At 35.7% G+C, this 26,582-nt stretch overlaps 1 protein-coding gene across 1 annotated transcript in view; it reads left to right on the forward strand.

The window, feature by feature from the left end:
* The window catches only part of mast3b (microtubule associated serine/threonine kinase 3b), a 47,870-nt gene that overhangs the window by 17,535 nt on the left and 3,753 nt on the right, over positions 1-26,582 (forward strand). Inside the window, 18 exon segments of the mRNA XM_058791172.1 lie at positions 5,251-5,352; positions 5,442-5,574; positions 5,674-5,744; positions 5,838-5,926; positions 7,260-7,468; positions 12,251-12,389; positions 12,472-12,604; positions 12,707-12,872; positions 13,001-13,102; positions 15,617-15,739; positions 15,921-16,033; positions 16,495-16,658; positions 18,699-18,820; positions 20,774-20,974; positions 22,761-22,987; positions 23,079-23,201; positions 23,547-23,683; positions 24,057-24,238. Coding sequence (XP_058647155.1) covers positions 5,251-5,352; positions 5,442-5,574; positions 5,674-5,744; positions 5,838-5,926; positions 7,260-7,468; positions 12,251-12,389; positions 12,472-12,604; positions 12,707-12,872; positions 13,001-13,102; positions 15,617-15,739; positions 15,921-16,033; positions 16,495-16,658; positions 18,699-18,820; positions 20,774-20,974; positions 22,761-22,987; positions 23,079-23,201; positions 23,547-23,683; positions 24,057-24,238 — 2,536 coding nt within the window.

Raw genomic sequence — 26,582 nt, forward strand, 5'->3', positions numbered from 1 at the left:
AGAGTCTCGTCTCCCATTCCCTTTAAGAGCGAGTTGCGCTCGCGCAATGGCGGATTCGCCATTTAAATGGTGGAATTGTAAAGCGCAAAAGACTGAACCTGTCTCCAGAGAGGAAACGGATCTGCTCATGCGCAAGGAAATAGGTAGCCTAATTCTGATACACGCATTGACTACCTGTTATGACATGTAGGCATTTTTATATTTATGTAGCCTACACAATTTTACATTGTAATCCTTTCATTTTAATTCTAACGCGCTCTTTAAATAACAAAAAAATATTGCGCCATTGACTTTAGACCAAGTTTCAGTTGGTCAGTGGCGCAGTCTATTTCAGCTGCCTCAAAACAGCAACATGCCAACAATGCGCCTGAACACACCTTGTGAGCGCGCAAATGCATTTGCTATTTAAACAACATGGCGCAGGACGTGAAAATGGTAATTGCGTCGTGCTGAAACTGGCAAAATACACTTGCGCTGCATTGCACCAGGTGTATAATAGGGCCCATTGAATGAAACATGAAACAATTTTGAAGTAGGAAGACTGTATTAAAACATACTCCAGACTCCAATCTTGGTTTCATTTACGACTTCACAAAAACATTTTTTATATCTGTGCGCCACAAGTTTAAATCTAGCTTGACTTTGGATGAGTCCTTGTCGTATACACTAACAATCATATTCTGCTGCTTTAGCCAATGTCAACTTGGTAATGCTGTCCTTTTCTGATTATGCCAAAGCCAACAGGTGGTCTGAGATGGTGGTTGTGGTTTGGCAGGAATATCAGGCTGACGGTGACATCAGGGCACGGTTGGGTTCTGTCACTGCTGTTGTTAGTGTGCTGCTGCTGGTGCTGGCTTTAAGGGGCCAGAAGCGTCACACATTCTCAAAAGAAACTGTGACCATTTCCCCTATAAGTGTGAAATCCACATCTTCCTCCAGGGTGTCTTTACTATATAAATACTTTCAGATTTTTTACTCCCAGAAAAAAAAGAGCAACCTCGAGCTGCGTGCATTTGCATGCATGTGAGCATTTGGGTGCGTGTAATTGCGCATGTCATTTCGTGTATAAATGTGTGCATACCCTGCAACAGAGGGTTTGATTAGAAATATAGATCTCCCCGTTCAAGCTCCATGCTCATCTTTGTAACTACAGGGTGTTAGTTTCCATAGCAACTCTTACGCCCACCCTGTATGTAGTGTTCAGACAACCCCAGGCAAGACTCAGCGCGCTGTCAGATTGCTGCTGTGCGGTGGATGTCGTGCTCATAGATAAGGCTATTAAAGTGTTTCCCACTTTCCTTAGTCAGCGATGCCAAGCGCAGGGCCCTGATGCTGCAGTCATGCTGCAGTTTAACTGCTCTAACTGTTCAATCATCAACCTGTTGTGATTGATGGTCGAATCCTGTGGTTTGTGTTGGTTTGTGGTTTCATCAGTCCACTCTATGCTGTTCCTCTGTCACTCTCTGCTCCCTTTTGGGATTGCATAGTCTTTGCTGGTTTATTTTCTCTGGTGTTATACTTAAAACTATTGGTGGACTTTAGGGCTGGGCAATATGGCCAAAAAAATTATCACGATAATTTTTTTCTTAGCAGTCGATATCGATAATTATCACAATAAATGTCAAATCTTTATTTCTTTCAAGTTTAAAGCCAGATTTTTGCTCTAAAGTGAAGTTGTAGAAACCAGACCATTAATTTTCCTTAAAATAAATATCTCAATAGAAAAATTAGCCTATTTGTATGAAAAACAGTAGTCTAAAAACATTTGGTGTAATGCACACATGCTATAGCTTAATCACAAATACATACTATAATTATATACCATTACTCCTGTAATAACATGCAGTGTGAATATCCCACATTTCTGCCACAATACCATGATTCAGTGAGTAACTCGCATCTGCTCTAGTGAGCTCGCGGTTAAACGGTCCGTGTGGCACGATTCAAAAGAGTTGCGCTGTTTCGTTCTGCTTTTGGTGCATAAACATTAAATCGAACGTTTATCGAACTCTTCATATTGTTTTATTGAGAAATTATATTGCGATAATTATCGTTATCGAATTGTTGCCCAGCCCTAGTGAACTTATATATTGCTGATTTATAAAGAGCAGATTGAACAATGGCTACTATAACGGCAGAAATTATTGCTGGATTTAAATGTTACTCATAGGGCTGGGTGATATGGCCTAAAATATTATTACAGTATTTTTAGCATATCATACAATATTGCAATTTTTATTTACTATTAATGGGGAAGGAAATGCTTTCCACATGTTTGTTAGACCTTGAGAATGAATGTCAACTTTTCACTATTAAACTCCTACCTTTTCATTTAGGGCCCCATGAATCAATTTTATTTTTCTAAATTCTGCGTCTTCCATTTTATTTGTTCTGGTTTCTGTGTTTAATGATTTAATAGAAATTTATTATCAAAAATAGTGTCTAATGAAATCTATTAATAAAACAATCTATTGTAATCAAAAATTAATTTACAACAAAACATTGCAATTTCAGTTTTTTTGTTTTGTTTTTATTTTCGTCAAATAAGATGCTGTGCAACAGAACTGTGTAAATTTAAAACATGAATGGTTCTATGATACTCCCTAAAAATAAAAGTAGCCTATTATTATTGTTTTGAAAAGTAAGTTTTAATATAAAAAGTGATTTATATATATCTGTCATAATTGCTTCACTACAAACAACCAAAAAAAGTGTTTAGTTTAACTTGAAGTATCAGTGTGTGTTTGGTTTTTCTCAAATAAAACGGTGAAGTGACTCTCAGAGCAGCTCTGGAGATGAAGTTTGTGTGTTCATGTCTCGTATATTGAGACACAGACGCTGAAAACACTGAGCGTCATGTGTGTTTGAGTTTGTGTTGTACATTCAGATCTAAAATACTTCTAAAATAAAAGGCATGGTACTACATTTAGGCTCATGTAGCTCTCTTATTCAGCAGAAATTCAGATAATTTGTGTTCTTGACATTAGTTTTATAATATAAGTCACTTTGGAATTTCACATTTCAGATGATAAAAGTTTTGTATTCCGGAAACTGCATTTATTTTTTCATTATGGTGCAGAATCAGTTTTAACTAATCTAACTAATAATGCTATCATAACTTTACATTGATTTAATCATTTTTTTTAAACGGGGAGAAAAGAAATCATATTTTCAGACTTCTTGGACACCACTGTAGTTATTAACAAAAGGAATTGTTAATTCTGCTAATTTATCATATTGAACTGTTTTTCAGTTTATTTACCAGTTTCATTAATTATTATCGAATGTTAGAAATGGAACCCCATCCTTAATCATAAATGGACTGTAAATTTTCCGCATGTAAGCAGTAAGGATAGCTTGAAGCTAGGCATCATTATAAAGCTCTGTGCTGCAAGGGCACAAGTCACAGTCGAGTCTGAGCTGCCATCTGCTTATGATGGAAAGAGTCTCGCTGGCTGCAGTGCTAAAAAAGGAAACGGTTCATTGTTTTGATGTGACGGTTCGTGTCGAGTTAGACTCATCCATGTTTCCCTCAAACCCCTCTTGCAGTGGCATTTGGCTGTCTGCGAAACATGAGTCACACATCTTATCTTGCTATGAGGCTCTTTAATGCTGATTTGATAGCATGTCTCCCTCACTTTGTTCGGCTTCATCAAATGCATAAAAATGCAGTAATTTTAGTTTTTCGTAGGAGTCGTCTGACAGAGCGTGATCCTTTGTTTACTCAGCTTTTCTCCTTACGCGAGGAGACAGCAGCTCAAGATAGATTAAAAATGTTTTTATGCACTCTTTCGCAGATGCTTGTGTTTAGGATATAATATTTGAATACGTCTCAACGTTTTGCTCGGTCTTTATATTTTGCCATCTAATGCATCTCAAATCCAGATTCTATGAGTATGCAGAGTTGATTAAAATTCACACGAGCGCCTAGAAAGGATTTGATCCTGTAGCACAAGTAGCTCATTACCTCCCACTCCCGCATCCCACAAGCCAGCAGATTCCCCTGCACAAGCAAGAAATAACATTCCAGTCACTTCACCAAATACTGTCCAGTGTTCTGAACGGATACAGTCGTCTTCTGTCTATTTGATGATCAGCACAGTATGCTGCTGAATTATTTTCCACCCTCTCTGTCTCTTTTAATCAAATAGTCTTTTTAAAAGAGAAATTTATAATATTTATTTAGTAAGGTTGCATTAAATTGATCAAAAGTGACCGCAAAGATTTACAAAAGATTTCTATTTCAAATAAATGGTGTTCTTTTGAACTTTCTATTTATCAAAGAATCCTAAAAAAAAAAAAGTATTACAGTGTACACAAGAATATGAAACTGTTTTCAACATTGATAATAATAAGAAATGTTTCTTGAGCAGCAAATCTGCATATTCAAATGATTTCTGAAGGATCTAGTGACACTAGTGTTGCTGAAAATTCAGCTTTCACAGGAATAAATTAATTTTTCAAAATATATTCAAATAGAAAACAGGTCTTTTTGAATTGTAATAATATTTCACAATGTTACTGCTTTTACTGTAGAGACTTCTTAAAACACGTTACAAATCTTACTGACCCCAAACGTTTGAATAACATTTTACAAGTTGTCATAATAAACTTAAGTGGTGAGTCTCAACAACTAGTCATTTGTCTTAAAGGGACAGCACTCCCCAAAATGAAAAATGTAGCTATTATCTAAAAACCTAACATTTACCTCAGGAAAGCCATTCAGTGTCCATATCTTTTTAGTTAGCTAGAAAAAAAAAAAAACTCTACACTTTATGATCTATATAATATAACTCTGTATTCTTTTTGCAAAATAGAAGTGCTAGCTGTTTTGGTTAGTGACTTCAATTTGTTGTTTGTCCAAATATTTGCGTTTACTAGAATTTCAGTGCATCCCTAACGTGCTTTGTCCAAAATTAAACCCTTCCTTACTACATAGGATGCAAAAAACAATACGCAAAGAGAGTAGTATATCTGAAGTCGTAGTATTTGAAAAACAGTAGGCTAAAAGTATGTAGATGACCTACTACTTCTGGTGACATACTGAAGTGCACGTTCAATGGGCACTTTACTATCCCATGAGGCCACAGGTGAGGATTTATGAATTGCAGTGAAGCAATGCAACTGTTGTTGGTAGTTCTTGTGATAGTAATAGCTTTATATATATCACGTACATGACACGGCACTATTTCAATAGATCAAGACAAGTCATGCAGTATCCCTATAACAGATTGTGTTTGTCTCGCTTAGGCTCTGGAGCGCTCCGAGAGTGAGGAGGTTTCAGTAATCACCCAGCTGGTGAAGAAGATCCTCATCATCATCTCACGGCCCGCTCGACTGCTGGAGTGTCTGGTGAGATTCTGCACCTACACTGATTCACAGTGAATATTCCTAACGGTCTGACATTCCCAAAACGGTGCTCCTGATTTTCACTTCCCTAGGAGTTTGACCCTGAGGAATTTTACCATCTTCTGGAAGCTGCAGAAGGTCACGCCAAAGTCGGCCAGGGCATCAAAACAGATATTCCCCGCTATATAATCAGTCAGCTTGGACTCAACCGAGATCCCCTTGATGGTGCGATTATCTGTTATTTATCTTGTTGTGGTTTTGTTTTGAAAGCCTGTCAGTTTCTCTTAGGCTCATGTTGTTGTGTCCTTCATCTCTCTTCATCAGAAGTTGTGCAGCTCGAGGAGCAGTATGACTCTGGCCCCACGCTGACGGTCGATTCTGAAGAATCCGCGGAGGTAAATGCACCTCAAAAAGAGCTGAAGCATTAAATAGCCTTGCTAGGTTTCGTAAGACGTCACTAACTATGCATCTCTTCCTGTTACTTACAGCAGAATAAATCTTTACCCACACCACTACGTAGAAAACCACTGGAGAGTGATTTTGAGACTATTAAACTCATCAGCAATGGAGCTTACGGGTAAGCTAATCATATCATGACGACAGGTAAAAAAGTGATTACTATAGAAAGGCATAAGAGCATTTTTATCTGGCAAAACATGATTTGAATGAGAACCCAGCTTTAATTATCATTCTAGCTTTATACAGCTTCTGATTCTCGACAAAACAGGCTCCAAAACTGGAAAAAAATGAATTAATTGCAACTAGAGGATGGTTTATTATTCCCATCACAAAGGCAGTTTCTTTTTCTGGTGTTGCTAGCTGCCAACAGGACCTACTTAAAGGGATAGTTCACCCAAAGATGAAAATTATGTCATTAATTACTCACTCTCATGTCGTTCCAAGCCCGTAAGGCCTTCATTCATCTTCGGAACACAAATTAAGATATTTTTGATAAAATCCGAGAGCCTTCTGACCCTCCCATAGACAGCAATGCAACTGAAATGTTCCCTGGTCCAGAAATGTAGCAAGGACATCTGTAAAATAGTCCATGTGACCTCAGTGGCTCAACTTTAGTTTTACGAAGCTATGAGAATACTTTTTGTGCGCAAAGAAACAATAATAACACAATTTATTCAGCAATTCTTCTCCCCGAGCTACCGTCTTCCGCCATTTCTGGACCTGGGAACATTGCAGTTGCATTGCTGTCTACGGAGGGTCGGAAAGCTCTCCGATTTGAGCAAAAATATCTTAATTTGTGTTCCGAAGATGAACGAAGGTCTTAAGGGTTTGGAACAACATGAGGGTGAGTAATTTTTGGCTGAACTAACCCCTTAAAGGGATAGTTACAGTCTGGGGGTAAGTGGGTTTAGGGCCATGACTGAAAATGAATGTACTAGTTTGACTTTCAAAATTATGACACTGCATGTTAAAAAGATTCTAGTGATCTTCTGATTAGTTTCAAAGAGGAAATTTTGATAATTAAAAGGGATAGTTCTCACGAAAATGAAAATTGTCATTTACTCACCCTCATGCTGTTCCAAACCTATATGAATTTCTTCTTTCTGCTGAACACAAAAGAAGATATTTTGAAAAATGTTGGTAATTGAACAAGTTACAGGTTCCCATTGACTACCATTGTTTGGGGAAAAATATACTGCGAAAGTCAATGGCCACCAGAAACTGTTTGGTTACCAACATTCTTCAAATTATCTTCTGGAGCAACTTGAGGGTGAGTAAATGATGATAGAATTTTCATTTTTGGGTGAACTATCCCTTTAATAACTAATTTAGTTAAAACTAAAATTGTGTAGCTGTTTTACTCAATCTCTCAACTCCATGTCTTCAAGGTCAGGAAGCTCCTAGAATATTACCCAAGCATCCTACTGCTATGTTCTCCATTTCTCCTTCAGGGCTGTGTATCTGGTAAGGCATAAAGAAACTCGGCAACGTTTTGCAATGAAAAAGATCAACCGACAAAACCTGATTCTGCGGAACCAGATCCAGCAAGTGTTTGTGGAGCGAGACATCCTGACGTTTGCAGAGAATCCCTTTGTGGTCAGCATGTTCTGCTCCTTCGAGACCCGCAGACATCTGTGCATGGTCATGGAGTACGTGGAAGGTAATGGCTTGGCTAGACTACACTACATGACTTTTGCCCCAATTTTCCCCCGATTTAAAGTCTGGAGAAGTTGATAAAAGTCAGAGCCAGTCTGCAGATTTGAGTTGACAGATTTCATAGAAAATCGTGATGCGTGTGATAAACACACATTTTTTTTTTTTTTTTGCTTCAAACCTTGAATGTGTGATCCTGAGTCATTAAGTGTATAATGGCCAGTTTTTTCCCTGTGACTATTACGAAGTCAGCAAGTGTATGATGCCTAACGTTTTAAAATTGTGTAGTGTATTCCAGCTTTAAGGCAACAAAACTCAAACATAACTAGTGAACATGTATCTTTTAAATGCATATTGTCATATGAACAGTCAAAGCTCACAAAGAGAACCATTTACTATGAGGGGAGAAAACATGAAGAGATTTAAATAGTTTTATTCAGTGACTAAGGTTCTGCTACTCTGGATGGTCAGTAGAAATAGAAATCTCTTGTAACAATATATACCACCGTTCAAAAGTTTGTGGGCAGTATTACTTTTTGGAGAAAAAAGAAAAAGAATACTTATTCATCATATATTCATGTGTTAAAATGATTAAAAGTGATAATTAAGGCTTATATTGTTGGAAAAGATAAAAATGCTGTTCTTTTTCATTTTTTATTCATCAAAGAATCCTGAAAAAAGTATCACAGCTTCCAAAACTTAAGCAGCAGCACAGCTGTTTCTAACATTGATAATAAATCAGCATATTAGACTGATTTCTGAAGAATCATGTGACACTGAAGACTGGAGTAATGGCTGATGAAAATTCAGCTTTGCATCACATAAATAAATCATATTTTAAAGTATATTAAAGTAGAAAAACATTGTTTTAAATTGCAATAATGTCACTATTACTGTTTTTTGTTCATACATTATAATACTTATGTATTCATTTAGAAAGTGTAATGCATTAAAACACATGACAAGCAAACTTTCAAATATTATGATGCATGTTACCATTATTTACGGAAAGATATACAGGTGCTGGTCATATAATTAGAATATCATCAAAAAGTTGATTTATTTCACTAATTCCATTCAAAAAGTGAAACTTGTATATTATATTCATTCATTACACACAGACTGATATATTTCAAATGTTTATTTCTTTTAATTTTGATGATTAGAGCTTACAGCTCATGAAAGTCAAAAATCAGTATCTCAAAATATTAGAATATTACTTAAGACCAATACAAAGAAAGGATTTTTAGAAATCTTGGCCAACTGAAAAGTATGAAAATGAAAAGTATGAGCATGTACAGAACTCAATACTTAGTTGGGGCTCCTTTTGCCTGAATTACTGCAGCAATGCGGCGTGGCATGGAGTCGATCAGTCTGTGGCACTGCTCAGGTGTTATGAGAGCCCAGGTTGCTCTGATAGTGGCCTTCAGCTCATCTGCATTGTTGGGTCTGGTGTCTCTCATCTTCCTCTTGACAATACCCCATAGATTCTCTATGGGGTTCAGGTCAAGCGAGTTTGCTGGCCAATCAAGCACAGTAACACTATGGTCATTGAACCAGCTTTTGGTACCTTTGGCAGTGTGGGCAGGTGCCAAGTCCTGCTGGAAAATGAAATCAGCATCTCCATAAAGCTTGTCAACAGAAGGAAGCATGAAGTGCTCTAAAATTTCCTGGTAGATGGCTGCGTTGACTGTGGACATCAGAAAACACAGTGGACCAACACCAGCAGATGACATGGCAGCCCAAATCATCACTGACTGTGGAAACTTCACACTGGACTTCAAGCAACATGGATTCTGTGCCTCTCCACTCTTCCTTCAGACTCTGGGACTTTGATTTCCAAATGAAATGTAAAATTTACTTTCATCTGAAAAGAGGACTTTGGACCACTGAGCAACAGTCCAGTTCTTTTTCTCCACAGCCCAGTTAAGATGCTTCTGACGTTGTCTCTGGTTCAGAAGTGGCTTGGTAGCCCTTTTCCTGAAGACGTCTGAGCGTGGTGACCCTTGATGCACTGACTCCAGCTTCAGTTCTCTCCTTGTGAAGCTCTCCCAAGTGTTTGAATCGGCTTTGCTTGACTGTATTCTCAAGCTTGCGGTCATCCCTGTTGCTTCAGGGTTCCCTTAAAGTTCTTAAGTTCCTTAAAGTCTTAAAAGTTCTTAAATTTACTTTATCAAATTTAAGGTCATAAAAAGTCTTAAATTGTCTTAATTATGATTTCAACAGGTCTTAAATTTGGGTACAGACCAGAATCGAGATACAGCTTAATGTTACGATTAAACTTCAAAAGGCTATAAATAAAATATGAGCGCTGCACGGTTCAAAGTCCGGTGCTGCGCTGCTTTGTGTTCTGGCGTTGCCGCGGAAACCGTTCGAAAGTGCCTCCTGCTGGCAGAGAATGAATGTGCATGTTCAATAAGGCTGTTGTGAGTAGCCGGAGGCTGTAGTTTCAGAACTGGATTTCTAGGACCCTATAGTTTTTTTGTTTGTTTGTTTTTTAATTATTTTATTTATTTATTTTTTGCATGTATGTATTGTGTCAGGTCTTCCAGCCAGTTCTATCAAACCTTTACAATTAATCCAGAACGTGGCGGCAAGATTCATTTTTAATTCAAATTCTTTAAAAACAAACAAACTTTTCTAATCTTTTTGCATTCCGTTTACTTTTTATTTATTATACAATTAACAAAAGCAAAAAAGGCCTCTAACACTAGCTTGCTCTATTCTTTTTCTATTCTATGCTTTCTTTTTATTTATTATATAATTTAAAAAAATCTCTTGCTACATGTACTGAGTTAGGCGAAATGAGACTTGTTATAGTACTTGCATATCATTGGTCTTTTGTTGATTTAGATTGCTTCCATTGTCCTCATTTATAAGTCGCTTTGGATAAAAGCATCTTCTAAATGACTAAATATTAGTGGCTCATACTATTTTATAGCACTTGGTATTCAATTCTGTATATTATTATTTTTAAGGAATTATGTAGTTATTTAATTGTATACACTTAATTATTGTCCTAACCAACTCCTAACTCTAAACATTTAACCTAATTTATTTCAATATTCAATATATTCTGGTTTAAAATTCAGTTTTCTTGGAAAGAAGACTTGTGTCTGTCGAGACTTCAGTTAATTAGCTGCAGCGCTTCACGTCTGATGTGCTGTTTGTTTGCATCTGTTTGTTTGATGTTTGAATCAGGTCTCCTCTGTTGGAATAGATGGTGCTGTCCCAAAAAATAGGGTCCTATGCAGTCCTAGAACTGCAGCCTCCAGTATTACAGGAACATTGGGTTGTTTTTGTTCAGACCAATGCAAAAATCGACCCATGTTTTTACCCTGCAAACACGCAGAGCTGTAAATGTGAACTGGTGGATCGATAAGGAGATAATTCATTATAAAAATCTAAACACTAAAATGTGTTTGTATGTTATTTAATTAATATGTGACCCTGGACCACAAAACCAGTCTTAAGTGTCAATTTTTCAAAATTGAGATTTATACATCATCTGAAAGCTGAATAAATGAGCTTGTTAGGATAGGACAACATTTGGCGAGATACAACTATTTGAAAATCTGGAATCTGAGGGTGCAAAAAATCTAAATATTGAGAAAATCGCCTTTAAAGTTGTCCAAATGAAGTTCTTAGCAATGCATATTACTAATCAAAAATTTACTTTTGATATATTTACAGTAGGAAATTTACAAAATATCTTCATGGAACATGATCTTTACTTAATGTCCTAATGATTTTTGGCATAAAAGAAAAATCAATGATTTTGACCCATACAAAGTATTGTTGGCTATTGCTACAAATATACCCCAGCGACTTAAGACTGGTTTTGTGGTCCAGGGTCACATATAATAATTCATTGATAATTGTTTAAATTAATATAATTAATACTTTTGACTCATCCATTTTCTTAAAAAATGGTTTAAAGGCTGAAATGTTAAGTGTATAATTTTATAAAACTTTTTGTTTCGTGAAAACTTCTATCTGAACTGTAAATCATGCTTTTTACATTCATTTTACAGTTTACCATAGACATTGCCCTACCCTGCTCATATGGCATTAATTTTATTTGTGCAGGTCTTAAAAAAGGTCTTAAAAAGTCTTAAATTTGAGCTTAAAAATCCTGCAGCAACCCTGTTGCTTGTGCACCTTTTCCTACCCAAATTCTTCCTTCCAGTCAACTTTGCATTTAATATGCTTTGATACAGCACTCTGTAAACAGCCACACCTTTCAGTAATGACCTTCTGTGACTTACCCTCTTTGTGGAGGGTGTCAATGTTCGTCTTCTGGATCATTGCCAAGTCAGCAGTCTTCCCCATTATTGTGGTTTCAAAGAACAAGAGATACCCAGAATTTATACTGTAGGGATGGTCATTTATTCAAACTCAAATGTAAATATTCTAATATTTTGAGATACTGATTTTTGACTTTCATGAGCTGTAAGCTCTAATCATCAAAATTAAAAGAAATAAGCATTTGAAATATATCAGTCTGTGTGTAATGAATGAATATAATATACAAGTTTCACTTTTTGAATGGAATTAGTGAAATAAATCCACTTTTTGATGATATTCTAATTATATGACCAGCACCTGCAATGCATTACATTGTACATTATAAATAACTTTATTATGCATTATACATAAAGGCTTTCAGTAAAATGTCACCATTGCAAATTGTTTAGATTTAATTCATAAAGTATTATTAATACATGTGTATATATAATGTATATGTATGTACCATGTATGAATATGTCTGGGCTAATATGATCTCCAGGTGGTGACTGTGCCACTCTGCTAAAGAACATGGGCCCACTTCCTGTGGATATGACTAGGATGTACTTTGCGGAGACTGTTCTAGCGCTGGAGTACCTCCACAGTTACGGCGTTGTGCACAGAGATCTCAAACCAGACAAGTGAGAAAAGAACTGCAGACCTCCTTTATGCAACATTATGTCAGTGTGACTGTTGTTAACCAGTTATGTTAACCCTTCGCAGCCTCTTGATTACTTCAATGGGACATATTAAACTCACTGACTTCGGGCTCTCCAAAATCGGCCTCATGAATATGACAACCAATCTGTACGAGGGCCACATTGAGAAAGACACTAGGGAGTTCATCGATAAGCAGGTGGGCAAGAACATAATACTCAATCTATGCCAATTTTCAAGACACTTTAGTGATGTTAATATAGAATCTGTCTTTGTTTCGTTTTATTTGTTGTCTTCATAGGTTTGTGGCACCCCAGAGTACATTGCTCCAGAAGTGATCTTGCGGCAGGGCTACGGGAAACCTGTCGACTGGTGGGCCATGGGCGTCATCCTTTACGAGTTTCTGGTGGGATGTGTGCCGTTCTTCGGAGACACACCGGAAGAGCTTTTTGGACAGGTTATGAGTGGTGAGTTCAGATGAACTGCCCTGTCAGCTGGCAGGACACAGATACCATTAAAGGATCAGGAAGCTTTACCAACTGGTTTAAAGTGAAACTGCCGTAAAAGGATTTGATACACTGTGTTCCTTATGCAGATGAGATTATCTGGCCAGATGGAGATGATGCCCTTCCTGTAGATGCCCAGGATTTGATCACACGATTACTGAACCAAAACCCACAGGAGAGGCTTGGAAGAGGTGCTTTGACATTCATTTGTAGTCGATAGGAATTGTTAAAAAAAACCCTCTTTAGTATAATTATATTACCTAACTTATTTTTTCCAAGGGTTCATATGAGTGTTTTAAAAAGAGCATATATTGAAACAAAGCTCGTTCTGAACTTTCACAACTGATTCAACAAATTTATCTAGCTGTTTTTAATTTAGAATTTTTATAAATTATATATAATAAAGTTATATAAATATTTAAAAATTCAAAAATAAATTTTTTGAATTTCGTCAATTATCTAATTTAATCTTTTATATTTTTATGTATATTTTTGAAATGTTTATAAATATAAATTTATTTTTACATTCTATATTTAATTTTCATTTTCATTTATATAGATATATATTTACATATTTCATTTTTTGAATTTTATGAATCCTCTATTTTATTGTGAGTTTTTATTCATTAATTTTATAAATTTTTGTAAATTATATATTGTTTGTGTTTTTGAATTTTTAGAAATACATATTTTTGTGAATTTTATGTAATCCGTGAAGAGGCATTGTTTTTGTTCGCCTGAATTAAAAGGAGACGTTTTATGCTTCTGGAAAGGGCCAAAAATGGTCATTAAAATAAAATTAAGATTGCATGAAAAACTAACATCACCTCAAGTGAAAAGAAATGACAGAAAATACATATGTGACCCTGGACCAGAGTCCTGCACGGGTCCTGTTTGATAAACCTGCACCCGCCCCGCACCCGCAGTAGTTAACAGATTACCCGACCCGTTATCCGACAGCAACACTAATTTAATTCCGAACCCGACCCGACCCGTTTGACATAAAAACCACGACCCAAACCGCACCCGCATTAAATCTACATAAGGCAGACAAAACACCTTTATTTTATTTTTAATGTAACACGCTATTAACAAGTCATTCTGAGTTAATGCGTTAATGCGTTTAAAAATTAATAATAACAACATTTAACACACGCAGCCCAACAAGTTAACAGAGAGAGAAAGCAACATTCAACGTGTAAACAATATAAAACTATTGCGTAGGCTACATGTGAACAATATATAAACAGGTCTAAAGGGCTTAGATTAATAAGACAAATATGAGCTTTTCCTTCATAACCAATAAAATAAATAACTTTATAGGCTGCATAAAAATATGTAGGACTGGCAGCAGTGTCGAGAGAGAGAGAGAGACTGAGAGAGAGAGAGCGCACAACGTGTAAAAAATAATATAAGCTCCTATAGGCTAATCACAGACACAGAGGCAACATAATAAATATGAAAAGCTTAAGAGTTTTATTAAAAAAATAATAATAAAATAAAAATAACAGCCACGATTCCGAAATTTCAGTAGCCAGTTTTACGTTTCTAATTATTAATTTCGAAATCATAGCAAAAACTATTGGAATACACCCCTCTATTTTAACACAATTTTAACAATTTGACAAATATAAATTAATTGTTAGCATTTTTATTAGCGCACATTAAGAAGCCTTAAGCATTTTTCAGTTAATTAAACATTGCATTAAATAAGCTAACAGAACAGTGTTAGGCTTATTTTAGAATGAGAAATAGACTAAAGTTTTTATTCAAACTGTGAATAGATTAACTACAGAAAATCGAGCAAAGAGCACTCCCTTTAATATAATCACTAGACCTACAGCTGTCAATCAATGTCAGTACAGCTGTCGATTGGCTACAGTGCTCAGTGTTTGTCTGAAGACCGGGCTTCTACAACAGGATTTGCAGAGCGCGCGAACGCAAGCACGGGACAATTTGAAAGGAGCTGCCGTTCAGCGTGTACTGGATTAAGTCGAAATTGTCTTGGTTATAATTGTACCCGCAACCCGCCCGTGCCTGTCACCAGTCCGACCCACACCCGCACCGCACCCGACACGTCAATATTTTTCCACCCGTTACGTCAATTTTTGCGGTTCACCCGTCGGGTACCCGCGGGTAACCGCCCGCGTGCAGGACTCTGCCCTGGACCACAAAACCAGTCATAAGGGTCGAAATTGAGATTTATATATCATATGAAAACTGAATAAATAAGCTTTCCATTGATGTATGGTTTGTTAGGATCGGACAATATTTGGTTGAGATGCAACTATTTGAAAATCTGGAATCTGAGGGTGCAAAAAAATCAAAATATTGAGAAAATTGCCTTTTAAAGTTGTCAAATGAAGTTCTAAGCAATGCATATTACTAATCAAAAGTCAAGTTTTAATATATTTACAGTAGGACATTTACAAAATATCTTCATGTAACATGATCATTACTTATGTAATTATGTCCTAATGATTTTTGGCATAAAAGAAAAATCAATCATTTTGACCCATGCAATGTATTTTTGGCTATTGCTACATACCCCAGCGACTTAAGACTGGTTTTGTGGTCCAGGGTCACATATGACCCATTTGAGTTCAAAATAAGTGTTTAGGATTGGATTGTACTGCAAAAATCATTCATACAAGAGTTTTATGCAGAGCTGTGGTCAGATTTGATGAATTCACATGTGTTTGTAGGTGGGGCTTCAGAAGTAAAGCAGCATATGTTCTTCAGTGGTCTGGACTGGAATGGACTCCTGCGTCAGAAAGCTGAGTTCATCCCTCAGCTGGAGGCTGAAGACGACACTAGTTATTTTGACAGTGAGTCTCACTAATTCAGCACAGGGAGGAGATTCTGCGGGCTTCACAAATGCCTGAAGCAAAGCGCTCTGGAAATGTCAGCTCATTCTTGCGGCTTATGCACTGAGATGCAGTTATTATGTCTTCATTGTACTTACCTATTACTCCCTAAATCCTTTTGTTTGTTTTTTTCCCCATGTAGCTCGATCTGAACGCTACCATCATTTGGCCTCTGATGAAGATGATGAAACTAATGATGAAGAGTCTTCCCTAGAAATACGACGGTTTTCCTCTTGGTCAAATCGTTTCAGCAAGGTTGGGTCCTTCTGCTGTCTGCACACTTTTATAATACTGAAAAATGTTTTTTGTTTTTAACTGCATTTAATAGAACAGCCATCATCACAGTTTATTTCTTGTCATTACAACTTTATATCTAATTCCAACGTTACATCTTATTTAATTGCGAGTTTCAATTACCCATTTTATTTTCTGTTCTGAAATCGAAGCAGGCTTCCATTAATCTCAAATTTAAGGCCCATTCACACCAAGTTATATTTATTCAAATATGAAGACAACTATTTTAGCATCCACACAACACACAAAAACGTTCTGTTATAAGCATGTACTGCATGTTTATAAACTGTATGTTTATATAATTTTTGTTTTTATTTCAGTTTTAGTTATTTTAGTATATCAAGTTAAATTAAAACGAGTCGTTGCCTTGGTATTTAGCTGAAGTGCTTTTAATTTTAGGCAATGTTTTCTCTCTTTTGTAGGTGTACAGCAGCACAGAGCACCTGGCCACTCCATACAACCTGAGTTTCTCCTCTGACCGCAGTCACAGTGAAGAGATAGAGGACGGGAGGGACACTCACTCACATGGAGAGATCCAGAGGCAGGCCTCCACTGGAGACAAGAGGCTCTCGGCTCAGAGGGCAAGGTGTGAATAGAGGAATAAAGAAATCAGTTCACTCAAAAAACTAAATTCTGTCACCGCTGACGTATCATTACAATTGAATAGAACATGTTATATACAATACAGAAAATTAGATTTTTGTTTTTTTTTACACTATATATATATATATATATATATATATATATATGTATGTATGTTGTGTACGTTACAATCACTATTCAGTGTTGGGTAAGTTGCTAAAAAAAAAAAAAGTAATCGACCAGAAATTAGTAATTACTACTTTAAAATTGTAATTTGATTACTGCATTTAAAAAGTGATCAGATTAACAATTACTTTCAAGTTTACTTTACTTTTCAAGTTAAAATACACTAAAAAGAGAAACTCCTAGTTCTTTAAGTTAATATTGACTGAAAAAAAAAATGCACAAGTACGCCTATTATTTGTATACCCTGATTCACTCCTAATATCAACTAAACTTTTCTTTTTTTTTGGTTTTGTAAAATAAAGAAAACAAATAGGGTGCGCTTTCTGCATTCTCCGTGAATATCTTCCTGAAACGAGTCACTAGAATGAGCGAAAATGACATGAGAAATAGTGTCTATTATTAAATGACGTAAGTCATGTCGAAAACAAATATTCTCTGATAAAATAATCCGTATGAAACCAACGCAAGGTCCAGTCTTTCCTGTCTGAGCTCACCTATAAAATGTGATCATGCCCACACACATCGCGCACTATAAGATAATCATCCATGCGAAACCAAGCTTGAGACAGGCGAACATGTAAACGCTCACGTCACCTCTGTAGAAAGATTCGAGGTCATCTCGGCTACTTTTCGTTTTTGGAAGACGCGCTGTGAGGAATAGGCCTTGAATTGTGATGCCGATGCGGATGATCTCATTCTGATGAGTCATTTATTTTTTGCTTTATTAGTGTTTCTGTGACATAAACTTGTATACATTCACTTGTTGAACTTTTCCCAAACTATAATGCCAGACTAAAATATGTTGAGTGCAACATTTTGAAATATGCTAGGCAACCTTTCATTGCATCTAAATGTTGTAGGACTCATCTGCATTTTAGCTCACATTCTCCGGTGATTTATTAAAGGGCATACTGACGCGCAAAACATGATTTTTACTTCACATTTTTTTAACACTGCATTTGTAACTTAAGTAACATAATTTTATTGACATAAGTAACTAATCAAATTACAGAAATGTAAAATGTAACTCATTACCTTACTGCGTTACTAGGAAAAGTACTGTGTGTTACAACGCGTTATACCAAACACTGGTACTATTGTAGTTTTTATTAATATTTAAAAAAAAAAAAAAAAATTTTTTACTTTTGTATTTTCTGGTTTCATTTTATTTTTTAAAGTATTGGGTTTTGTAAATTTTATTATAAAAATAAATGTTAGAATATGTGCTAGTCAATACTTTCTGTATTAATTACTACAAAAATTGCATTACAGATATCTGGGGTTTTGACTAGTCAAAATATAATATTTAAGTTATCTGTAAGTCAATTTTGACTAGTAATAAGTTAACAGCAGGTAAATATAATATAATTTTGTCTAAAAATTTTATTTTTATTATCGGTAATTCTGCAACTTAATTAAGACTAGTTAAAAATGCAATAATTCTTACTAATAAAAATGTAATTGAGTAGTCAAAATAAGATACCTTAGGTCAAATTCCTTTTTTACTTGTAAAAATTATATACATTTGGTTGTTTTATGTCTGTATATTGATATTTGGTTATTCATTTAATATTTATTTTTATTCATTTTAGTACAAGTTAAACTAAATGATATGTATACATAATGCATAGATAGATAGATAATTAGATGTAGAAATATAAAATCTACTTCTTTTTTTTGGTTCACTTTTAATGAAAATGTTTCTTATGGTTACACTTTTATTAAAAAAATACATTACACTCAGTCTTAATATTCCATTAGTAGTAGTATATAATTTTAGTATACTGTTTTGATGTTTTTGGCTCAGTCAAAACATGTTATTTTCCAGCACTCTGAATGTGTGTTTGATATCTTCCAGTCTGCACCCTCGCACTTCTTCCAGCTCCTCTCAGCCTGAGCGAGCTGTGAGCCCCCTAGTGGTGAGCAGCACGCACAGCCTGGAGGCCATGCCTCGATTCGCCCTCTCCACAGACGACGAGGGTAAGCTGACACTGAGAATGTGCCACATTTTATGAGTTTTCTTTCATCAAATTTATTGCCCTTCACAAATTTTCAAAATGAACATTTTGCCTCACCTGCCAGTGGGCAACTTGAGAGCAGCCATGAAACTATATTTTGTCCAAAAAAAAAAAAAGCATTTGTCAGTATAGACCTTTTTCCTGAATAAACATTGAACGCCACCATTACGAATTCTAACTTCCGATTGGATGCTCTTCTGTTCCGGTCTCCATAAGAACCCATTCAAATAGTGCCCATCTGTTTTTAATGTAGGCTACGTCCGAAAGCTCTAAAATTCCAAGGCAGGAGGGCATCAAGGCACGTCCAAATCCAAATTCTGCTTCACTTCCTGTCTCCGGAGGTACCTTCTTCTGATCGAATTTTGAAGGCAGCATAGATGTATCCTTCGCTGCCTTTTGATATCCCACAATCCTGTGCGTTCCATTCCGTGACGGTTGAGCTAAAAAATAAAGATGGCGTCTGAAAGTTACGTTTGGTGGTCAGTTTGTGTGTAAATGTATATTTCTGACTAACGTTTTGCACTTTTGATGTTATTTCTAGCAAGAAATCAGTACTATAGTAATTAAATATTCATTTAGTTATTATTCTTGTTCTATTTTGTTGAAGATCATTAAACCATTACGCTGCCTCAGAAGCCTGTCCGAAATCAGTTTTGTGAAGTGCCTTCACAAAACAGCGAGGCAGCAAGTCAGCTGCCGACGTTAGCTATGTCCAAAAGCGTAGGCAGCTGACTTGTGGCTTTGTGTCATCTACACACTCATTAAACTTTGAGGAGTGAGGCACTGACAAATGACAGTCATTGTGACACTGTAAAGTGATGGCGCTATTGAGCCATGTGCTTTTTATTTAAAATATTTTAATAGGTTTAACATTAGATTATCAGCTCGGAATATACGATAATTTGACTGGGGAGACTGGAAATGCAAAGCATCCTTCTGGGTTAAGAGTTAAAATCTCTCACTATATTTGCATATTTATGCAGAATTTTATAGTAAATGTGTGCCCTTGCAATGTTCAAATTAAAGGGGTCATATTATTTTGCTAAAAAGAACATTGTTTTGTGTATTTGGTGTAATGCAATGTTTACGTGGTTCGAGGTTCAACAAACACATTTTCCACATACTGTACATTATTGTTGCTCCGCCTTTCTGAATTACATCGATTTTTACAAAGCTCATCGTTCTGAGATGCAAGGTGCGTTGTGATTGGCCAATACCTCAAGCGTGTGACGTAATGTTACGCCCCTTGCCATGTTGTGATGCCGTGTCCCGGCGCGACGAGACTAAAACAATAAAACCCACTATAAACAAGGCATTTGTTGCATTCAGTGAGGACAGAATTACTGATTATAATGACTTATACGGTCTTTTTACGCGTTGCGCCATGCCGTGTAAACATAACAGCATGTCTGCATTTTTGATCGGAGAAACGACAAACAAGCACAACTCTACACAGCTCAAAACTCGTGTTTGAAAAATCAGTAGCAAATTCTTTAAATATGAAAACATACAGGCTGTGAGTCAGAATTGCCAGACTGTCCTGACGTTGGAATTGCTCCACTTTATAGTGTTCACAGCCATTCAGTGTTCACATTGTAGGCTACTCTCTCAGGATCAGGAAATAGTCCTCCGTAAAATGCGCTGCACACACTCGGATATTTGCGTTGTACTGTTCTGGAACAGTGTTGTAAATACAACACCATGACGTAGACGTGGGGGCGTGTTTGAATGAGCCATTTTAGGAGGGTGTGGCAGAGTCTTAACTTTTATAAAGAATATCTCTTTGGGTTTGACCAAAGACAAAGGAAAACATGAAATAGCATCATATGACCCCTTTAATGTCCACCTAAATACAATAACGTTATGCTACATTTACAAGGGTGGAGTGTTTTGATGCAAACCTTTTTTTCTGCAGCTGAAGTTGTCGTATCCAACCTACGACGAATCCGACTACGTAGCAACAGCACAGGAACGAAACACTCATCACCAAGGGAACAAGGGAGTCCTCAGTGCTTTGGAAACCAGCTGGAGACGCCTGACAGGCAGCGGCTCTCACCAGGACGCAAAGTTCCCAAGTCTGCATCGGTGTCTACGCTCTCGCTCATCATCACGCCAGGTCAGACCCCACAGTCACCACTGCAGTGTTACAAATTATTGCTTCTCATATCTAGAGAGTGATCAGGATTGGGTAGATTACTTGCAAATTGTAGTCTGTTACTGATTACAAATTACATAATGAACATTTTTTCTAGTGCTGTCAAACGATTAATCGCATCCAAAATAAAGGTTTTTGTTTACATAATGTGTGTGTGCTGTGTATATTTATGTATATATAAATACACACACATGCATTTATATATTTCAGAAAAATGTTACGTTTATGTATTAAATAGATTTATATATAATATAAATTATATTAATATAAATATATACATGTCAATATTTTCAAAATATACTGCATGTGTGTATTTATATATACATAAATATACACAGTACACACATGTAAACAAAAACTCTTATTTTGGATGCGATTAATCCTTTGACAGCACTTTTTTTTTTTTCTTTTTTTTAGATTACTTTTGAGCCAATTTATTCATAACAGATTTGAATGGGATTATTAGCACCATATTGATTTACAAGAGAAAGAAAAAGAGGAGAAAAAAAAATATATATATATATATATATGAAGTGCATTAAACATCACACAACACCAGGGTTTCCCAAATTGGGGTTAATGAAAGAACTGCAGGGGGTTGATGAAAAGCTAATTATCAATTAATTCATAAATATGTAAAATTTAAAATCAACAAATGAGTCAATTGTCAAAATACAATGATTGAACACTAAAAATATAGTTACGTCATTAACTGACGTCAGAGAACAGTGCAAATGTGCAAAATTTACAAGAGAAAAATCTGAAATCTGATGAGTGTTTTAAAAAATGTTATATAATTACAAATACTTAATTTTTGGAATCTGATTACATAATCTGGATTACATGTAACTCAGCACTGAAAATGATATTGTATATTTTTAGGGTTGTCACTAATGATTATTTTGGTATTTGAGTAATCGCTCGATTGTTCCGACGAGTAATCCGATTTTTTTTTTTTTTTTTGTAATAAAAACAGACCTACGTGAACAATAGACTGACTTTAAATACATATAGAATAGCAATGAGGCAATAATATTTGGTTCAAATAAAATGTCAAAAGCAAGTAATCATATGGTTTTATACAACAAGAGTTACATGTACATGTAATGAAAAAATATAATCTTATGTACGTTATGTTTTAGACCAAATCCCTGCAGAGAGCGCCAACGGCCTGACGATTGTTTTTACACTTTACAACATGATCTAATCCTTGTTTAATATTGACTAAACCTTAAATTCAAATGTCCACTATCTTTAATATTCAGCCACTTCTTTATGATAGAAATGCTGCAGCCACTGACGTTTCTTGAATACGTGGACATCAAAACATACAAAATCAGAGCAAGGGTTTAAACTTTTATTTTGAAGTTTCAATAAACAGTTAACTTTTAAAAAAAAGATAATATATTCTCCTGTATTGGCGTAGGTTTATAAATTATTTACTTTGTAAATCTGATCGAAAGCTATTCATGGATTCTTGTCTGTGGAATGTGCTATTTCTGGTATTTTGCCGGAATCGGTTTTTATAATCAATGGAATCATGTAACAACATATAATGCCATTGCGTTATGGGCGTCCCGAGTTCAAATCCTGGCTCGAGGACCTTTCACGATCCCCCCCCCCCCACACACACTTCCCCTTCATCTCTACATTGTCCTGTTGTAATAAAGACAAAATTCCAAAACTAAATCTTTAAAAAAAAAAAAAATTTGCTTTATCTGTATTATATTTTCTTCCTCCTCCCCAGATGATGGGAGTGGCAGCCTGCAAGCGCGCTCTATTTCCCCTCGATCGTTTTCCTCTAACCCATCATCCCGAGACTCCTCCCCCAATCGAGACCTGTCACTCAGCATCAGCAGGCTCCGTCCCCCCATCATCATCCACAGCTCTGGGAAGAAATACGGCTTCACCCTGCAGACCATTCGTGTGTACATGGGGACCAGCGACATCTACACCATACACCACATGGTCTCGGTGAGCGGAGAATCAATCCTACACTCAGACATTGAGCTTTAAAGATGCTTATCGGTCTGGTTATTCTGATCGCTCTTGCTCTTTCTGTCAGGGTGTGGAGGAGAGCAGCCCTGCCCACGAGGCTGGACTGCGAGCAGGTGATCTGATCACTCATGTGAATGGAGAGTCAGTGCAGGGTCTAGTGCACACAGAGATGATGGAGCTGCTTTTGAAGGTATTTGAACAGAAGCATGTTGGGATTCACTGAACCGTTCTGTAATATTCTGAACCAGACCAAAGATAAATTGTCATTTGAAGGATTTCACAGAAAACACAACCGTTTTGAACTTTTCAGTGATTTTTACCATGGCTAAGGGTTGTTGTTGCCACATGGTCTAAACTGGCTTATTGTTTTTATAAAATGACAAAAGCAAAATGACAGTGGACGCGGACATTAACAAATAAATGTATTAAATACAAAAATAAAATGCAAAACAATTTTTTTGTAACTTTTAAATTTTAAACTGATAAATTCTACTAGTAAAATAGTTTGAACTACTTTGATTCTCTTAATATACAGAGCGGTAACCAGGTGGCCCTGCAGACTATCGCACTGGAGGACACGTCTATAAAGATTGGGCCAGCACGCAAGCGCAGCTGTAAAGGAAAGATGGCTCGCCGTTGTAAGAGGAGCAAATGGAAGGACAGTCATGACCGGTCAGGAGAACTCTTGTTTTTTTAAGCTCTTATATTATTTTACAAAATATAATTTTTATTCATTATTTTTTTCAATGGACAATCCCAATATGCAGAATGCAGGATAAACAATTCCATAAATGATGCTTCTGCATAAAATACAATTCAGTGAACACAAATTAGATGCGTTATTACTGAAATTGAATTAACGTTTATTTTAAACAGTGTTTACTCAGCAGAAAATATTTAATATCCTTTAACAGCCTAGCAGATATGGTTACTGGCTGATGTATTTGATATATGTTAATGGTATTCAGTTTGATGTCACTTGCAAGAGATCGAGATCCATCATTGATGTTTTCGTTAACCTGAATAATGTCTGGCGTTCACCCAGGAGGCGCAGCATGCTGAAGAAACTGTCCAAACAGAGCACCGTCATGCACAGCAGCCGCAGTTTCTCCTCTGGCCTGCATCACTCTGTGTCCTCCAGCGAGAGTCTGCCAGGCTCTCCCACACACAGCCTCTCCTCCGGACCCACAACACCCTGCCGGAGCCCCGTTCCCGACCATACCGCTGGTATGATATGATTTTAACAGATAAGGAAGATGAAAGAACATTTCAACTTTTTTTTTTTTTTATTAAATTTTTATTTATATAGATATAGATATAGATATAGATATAGATATATATATATATAGATATAGAAAGGAAGTAAAAAATATTTACAAATATAAAGAGAAATATTAAATAAAATTAAGAAAGGCAAGTCACTTATTCAATTAAGAAATGACAAAATATATTTTTAAAATATAATTCTTATAATTCTGTTATTAAATATAATTATATTTTTGTCTTTATATTGTAAAATGAAGAGCTATTTTTAGATTTGGCACTATTTGTAGTTCACTTATTAAATTAGAAAATAGCGCAAAAGTTTGGTAAATGTTTTGGCTATTATATTATGTAGATGTTTTAAAAACATTTAGAAATATTTAAATGCTTATTTCTGTTTTAATTTATTTAATTTATTCATTTATCATTTATTTAGTTATTAGTCTTTTATTTTTATTAAATATTTTATTTATATTGTAAAATAAAGAAATATGTAAGACTCGCCACTATTTCTAAATCACTTATTTAGAAAATCGAACTGCTTTTTTAAAATATTTTAAAATAAATAATATTTTAGACTCGGCACTAGTTTTAGTTCACTTATTTGATTGTAAAATGACAAAAACGTTTGTTGAATATATTGCATATAGTTATATGCAGAATATATAGAATTGTTTTTAAAAATGTTTTAACATTTCTCTTTATATTGTAAAATAAATATTTAAGATTCTGCACTATTTCTAGTTCACTTATTCAATTAGAAAACTTTAGAAAAAGTTTCTTGAATGTTGTTTTTTGTAATATACAGATTAGAGCTGCACGATTCTGGATAAATTGAGAATCACGATTTTTTTTTTTGTCTCGAATTGAGATTCTCCCACAATTCTGAACTAAACAAAATAATGTGTGACAAAATATTATTGCTGCAGTCTATTTAAAAGTGTTTCATTAATTTGAATGAATTACTAAACATGTTTATATATATATATATTAAATACACCAATTTTTAATATTAAAATTTAGAAAAAATGGTTTGAATGAATGATTCATTGACTCACTCATAAATACTTAACTTGTTTTATTTAATAATGGATTAATCAGCGTTTTTGAACAAATCTCTTAAAACGGTCACTAGGTGGCAAAACAATGCAATCGACACATTATTTGAAGTGCCAGTTACTTTCAAAAGGGGATTAACTCTATTTTGATCGCTACCATAGACATCAATGACTAGTCAAGTCACCTTTATTTATATAGCGCTTTTAACAATACAGATTGTGTCAAAGCACTTAACAGTATCAAATTGGAGGATAGAGTGTAAGTAATGTATAATGATAAGATTAAACACTCAATTTTCAGTTAAAGGCATTTCATTATTGAATTCAGTGATGTCATTGTCTATCTCAGTTTAGTTTAAATAGTATCTGTGCAATCAAATCGACGATAATCGCTAGAAATTAAGTGTCCCCAACTAAGCAAGCCAGAGGCGACAGCAGCAAGGAACCAAAACTCCCTCAGTGAGAGAATGGAGAAAAAAAAACCTTGGGAGAAACCAGGCTCAGTCGGGGGGCCAGTTCTCCCGAATGAGTATTTGTATTTTTGTCATTTACATGCGCACGAATAATGTAAGGACTTAATCGCATTATGATGTTTGCATGTCAAGAGCAAAGCTCTTCACTCCCGTTTACATGCAATTTCCATTATTCTTATTATTCGCGAGTTGTACTTTTTTTTTTTTTTTTTTAACTGCCTCACGTACCCCACTGCACAGCACAAATGATGGACTCAGAAAGAGCAGGTGTGTTACTGGCCGCTGTATTAATTTAAGTCTAATGCAACACACTTTTGTATGGTTGTATTCCATGCTTTGGCGCCATAGAAATGTGACGGCAATTCGTTTGCTTATGCTGCCGTCGCGTTCTGCTCGCCGTTTCTGGATGAGGGTAAGGAACAGAGACTGGTGGCAGCGAGTTGTGTTTTCCCGAGACATGCGATGCTTTCTTCCCCGCCATCGTTTCTAATCTGCCTATTATTACAGGTGCATGTCATTCATGTCACGAGCGCATGCGCACTTTGGTCAGAGCGGCAATACGCTACTCCGATTTAAGGTGTTTACATGCCTGTACATTTCGATTAAAATCGGTGTACGCCACCTATGTTGATACGATTATGCTTGCTCCGATTATGAGCTTAATCGCATTATTTTAAATCAAAGTATTGCGTTTACATGAGAAGTTTAAATCGCAATATTGCCAAAATCTCATCGCATTAAGAGAGTGCATGTAAACGCTAATGTTTATATATGAAC

This window comes from Onychostoma macrolepis, chromosome 11 (assembly GCF_012432095.1).
Source record: "Onychostoma macrolepis isolate SWU-2019 chromosome 11, ASM1243209v1, whole genome shotgun sequence".
In the NCBI taxonomy this organism is placed as follows: Eukaryota; Metazoa; Chordata; class Actinopteri; order Cypriniformes; family Cyprinidae; genus Onychostoma; species Onychostoma macrolepis.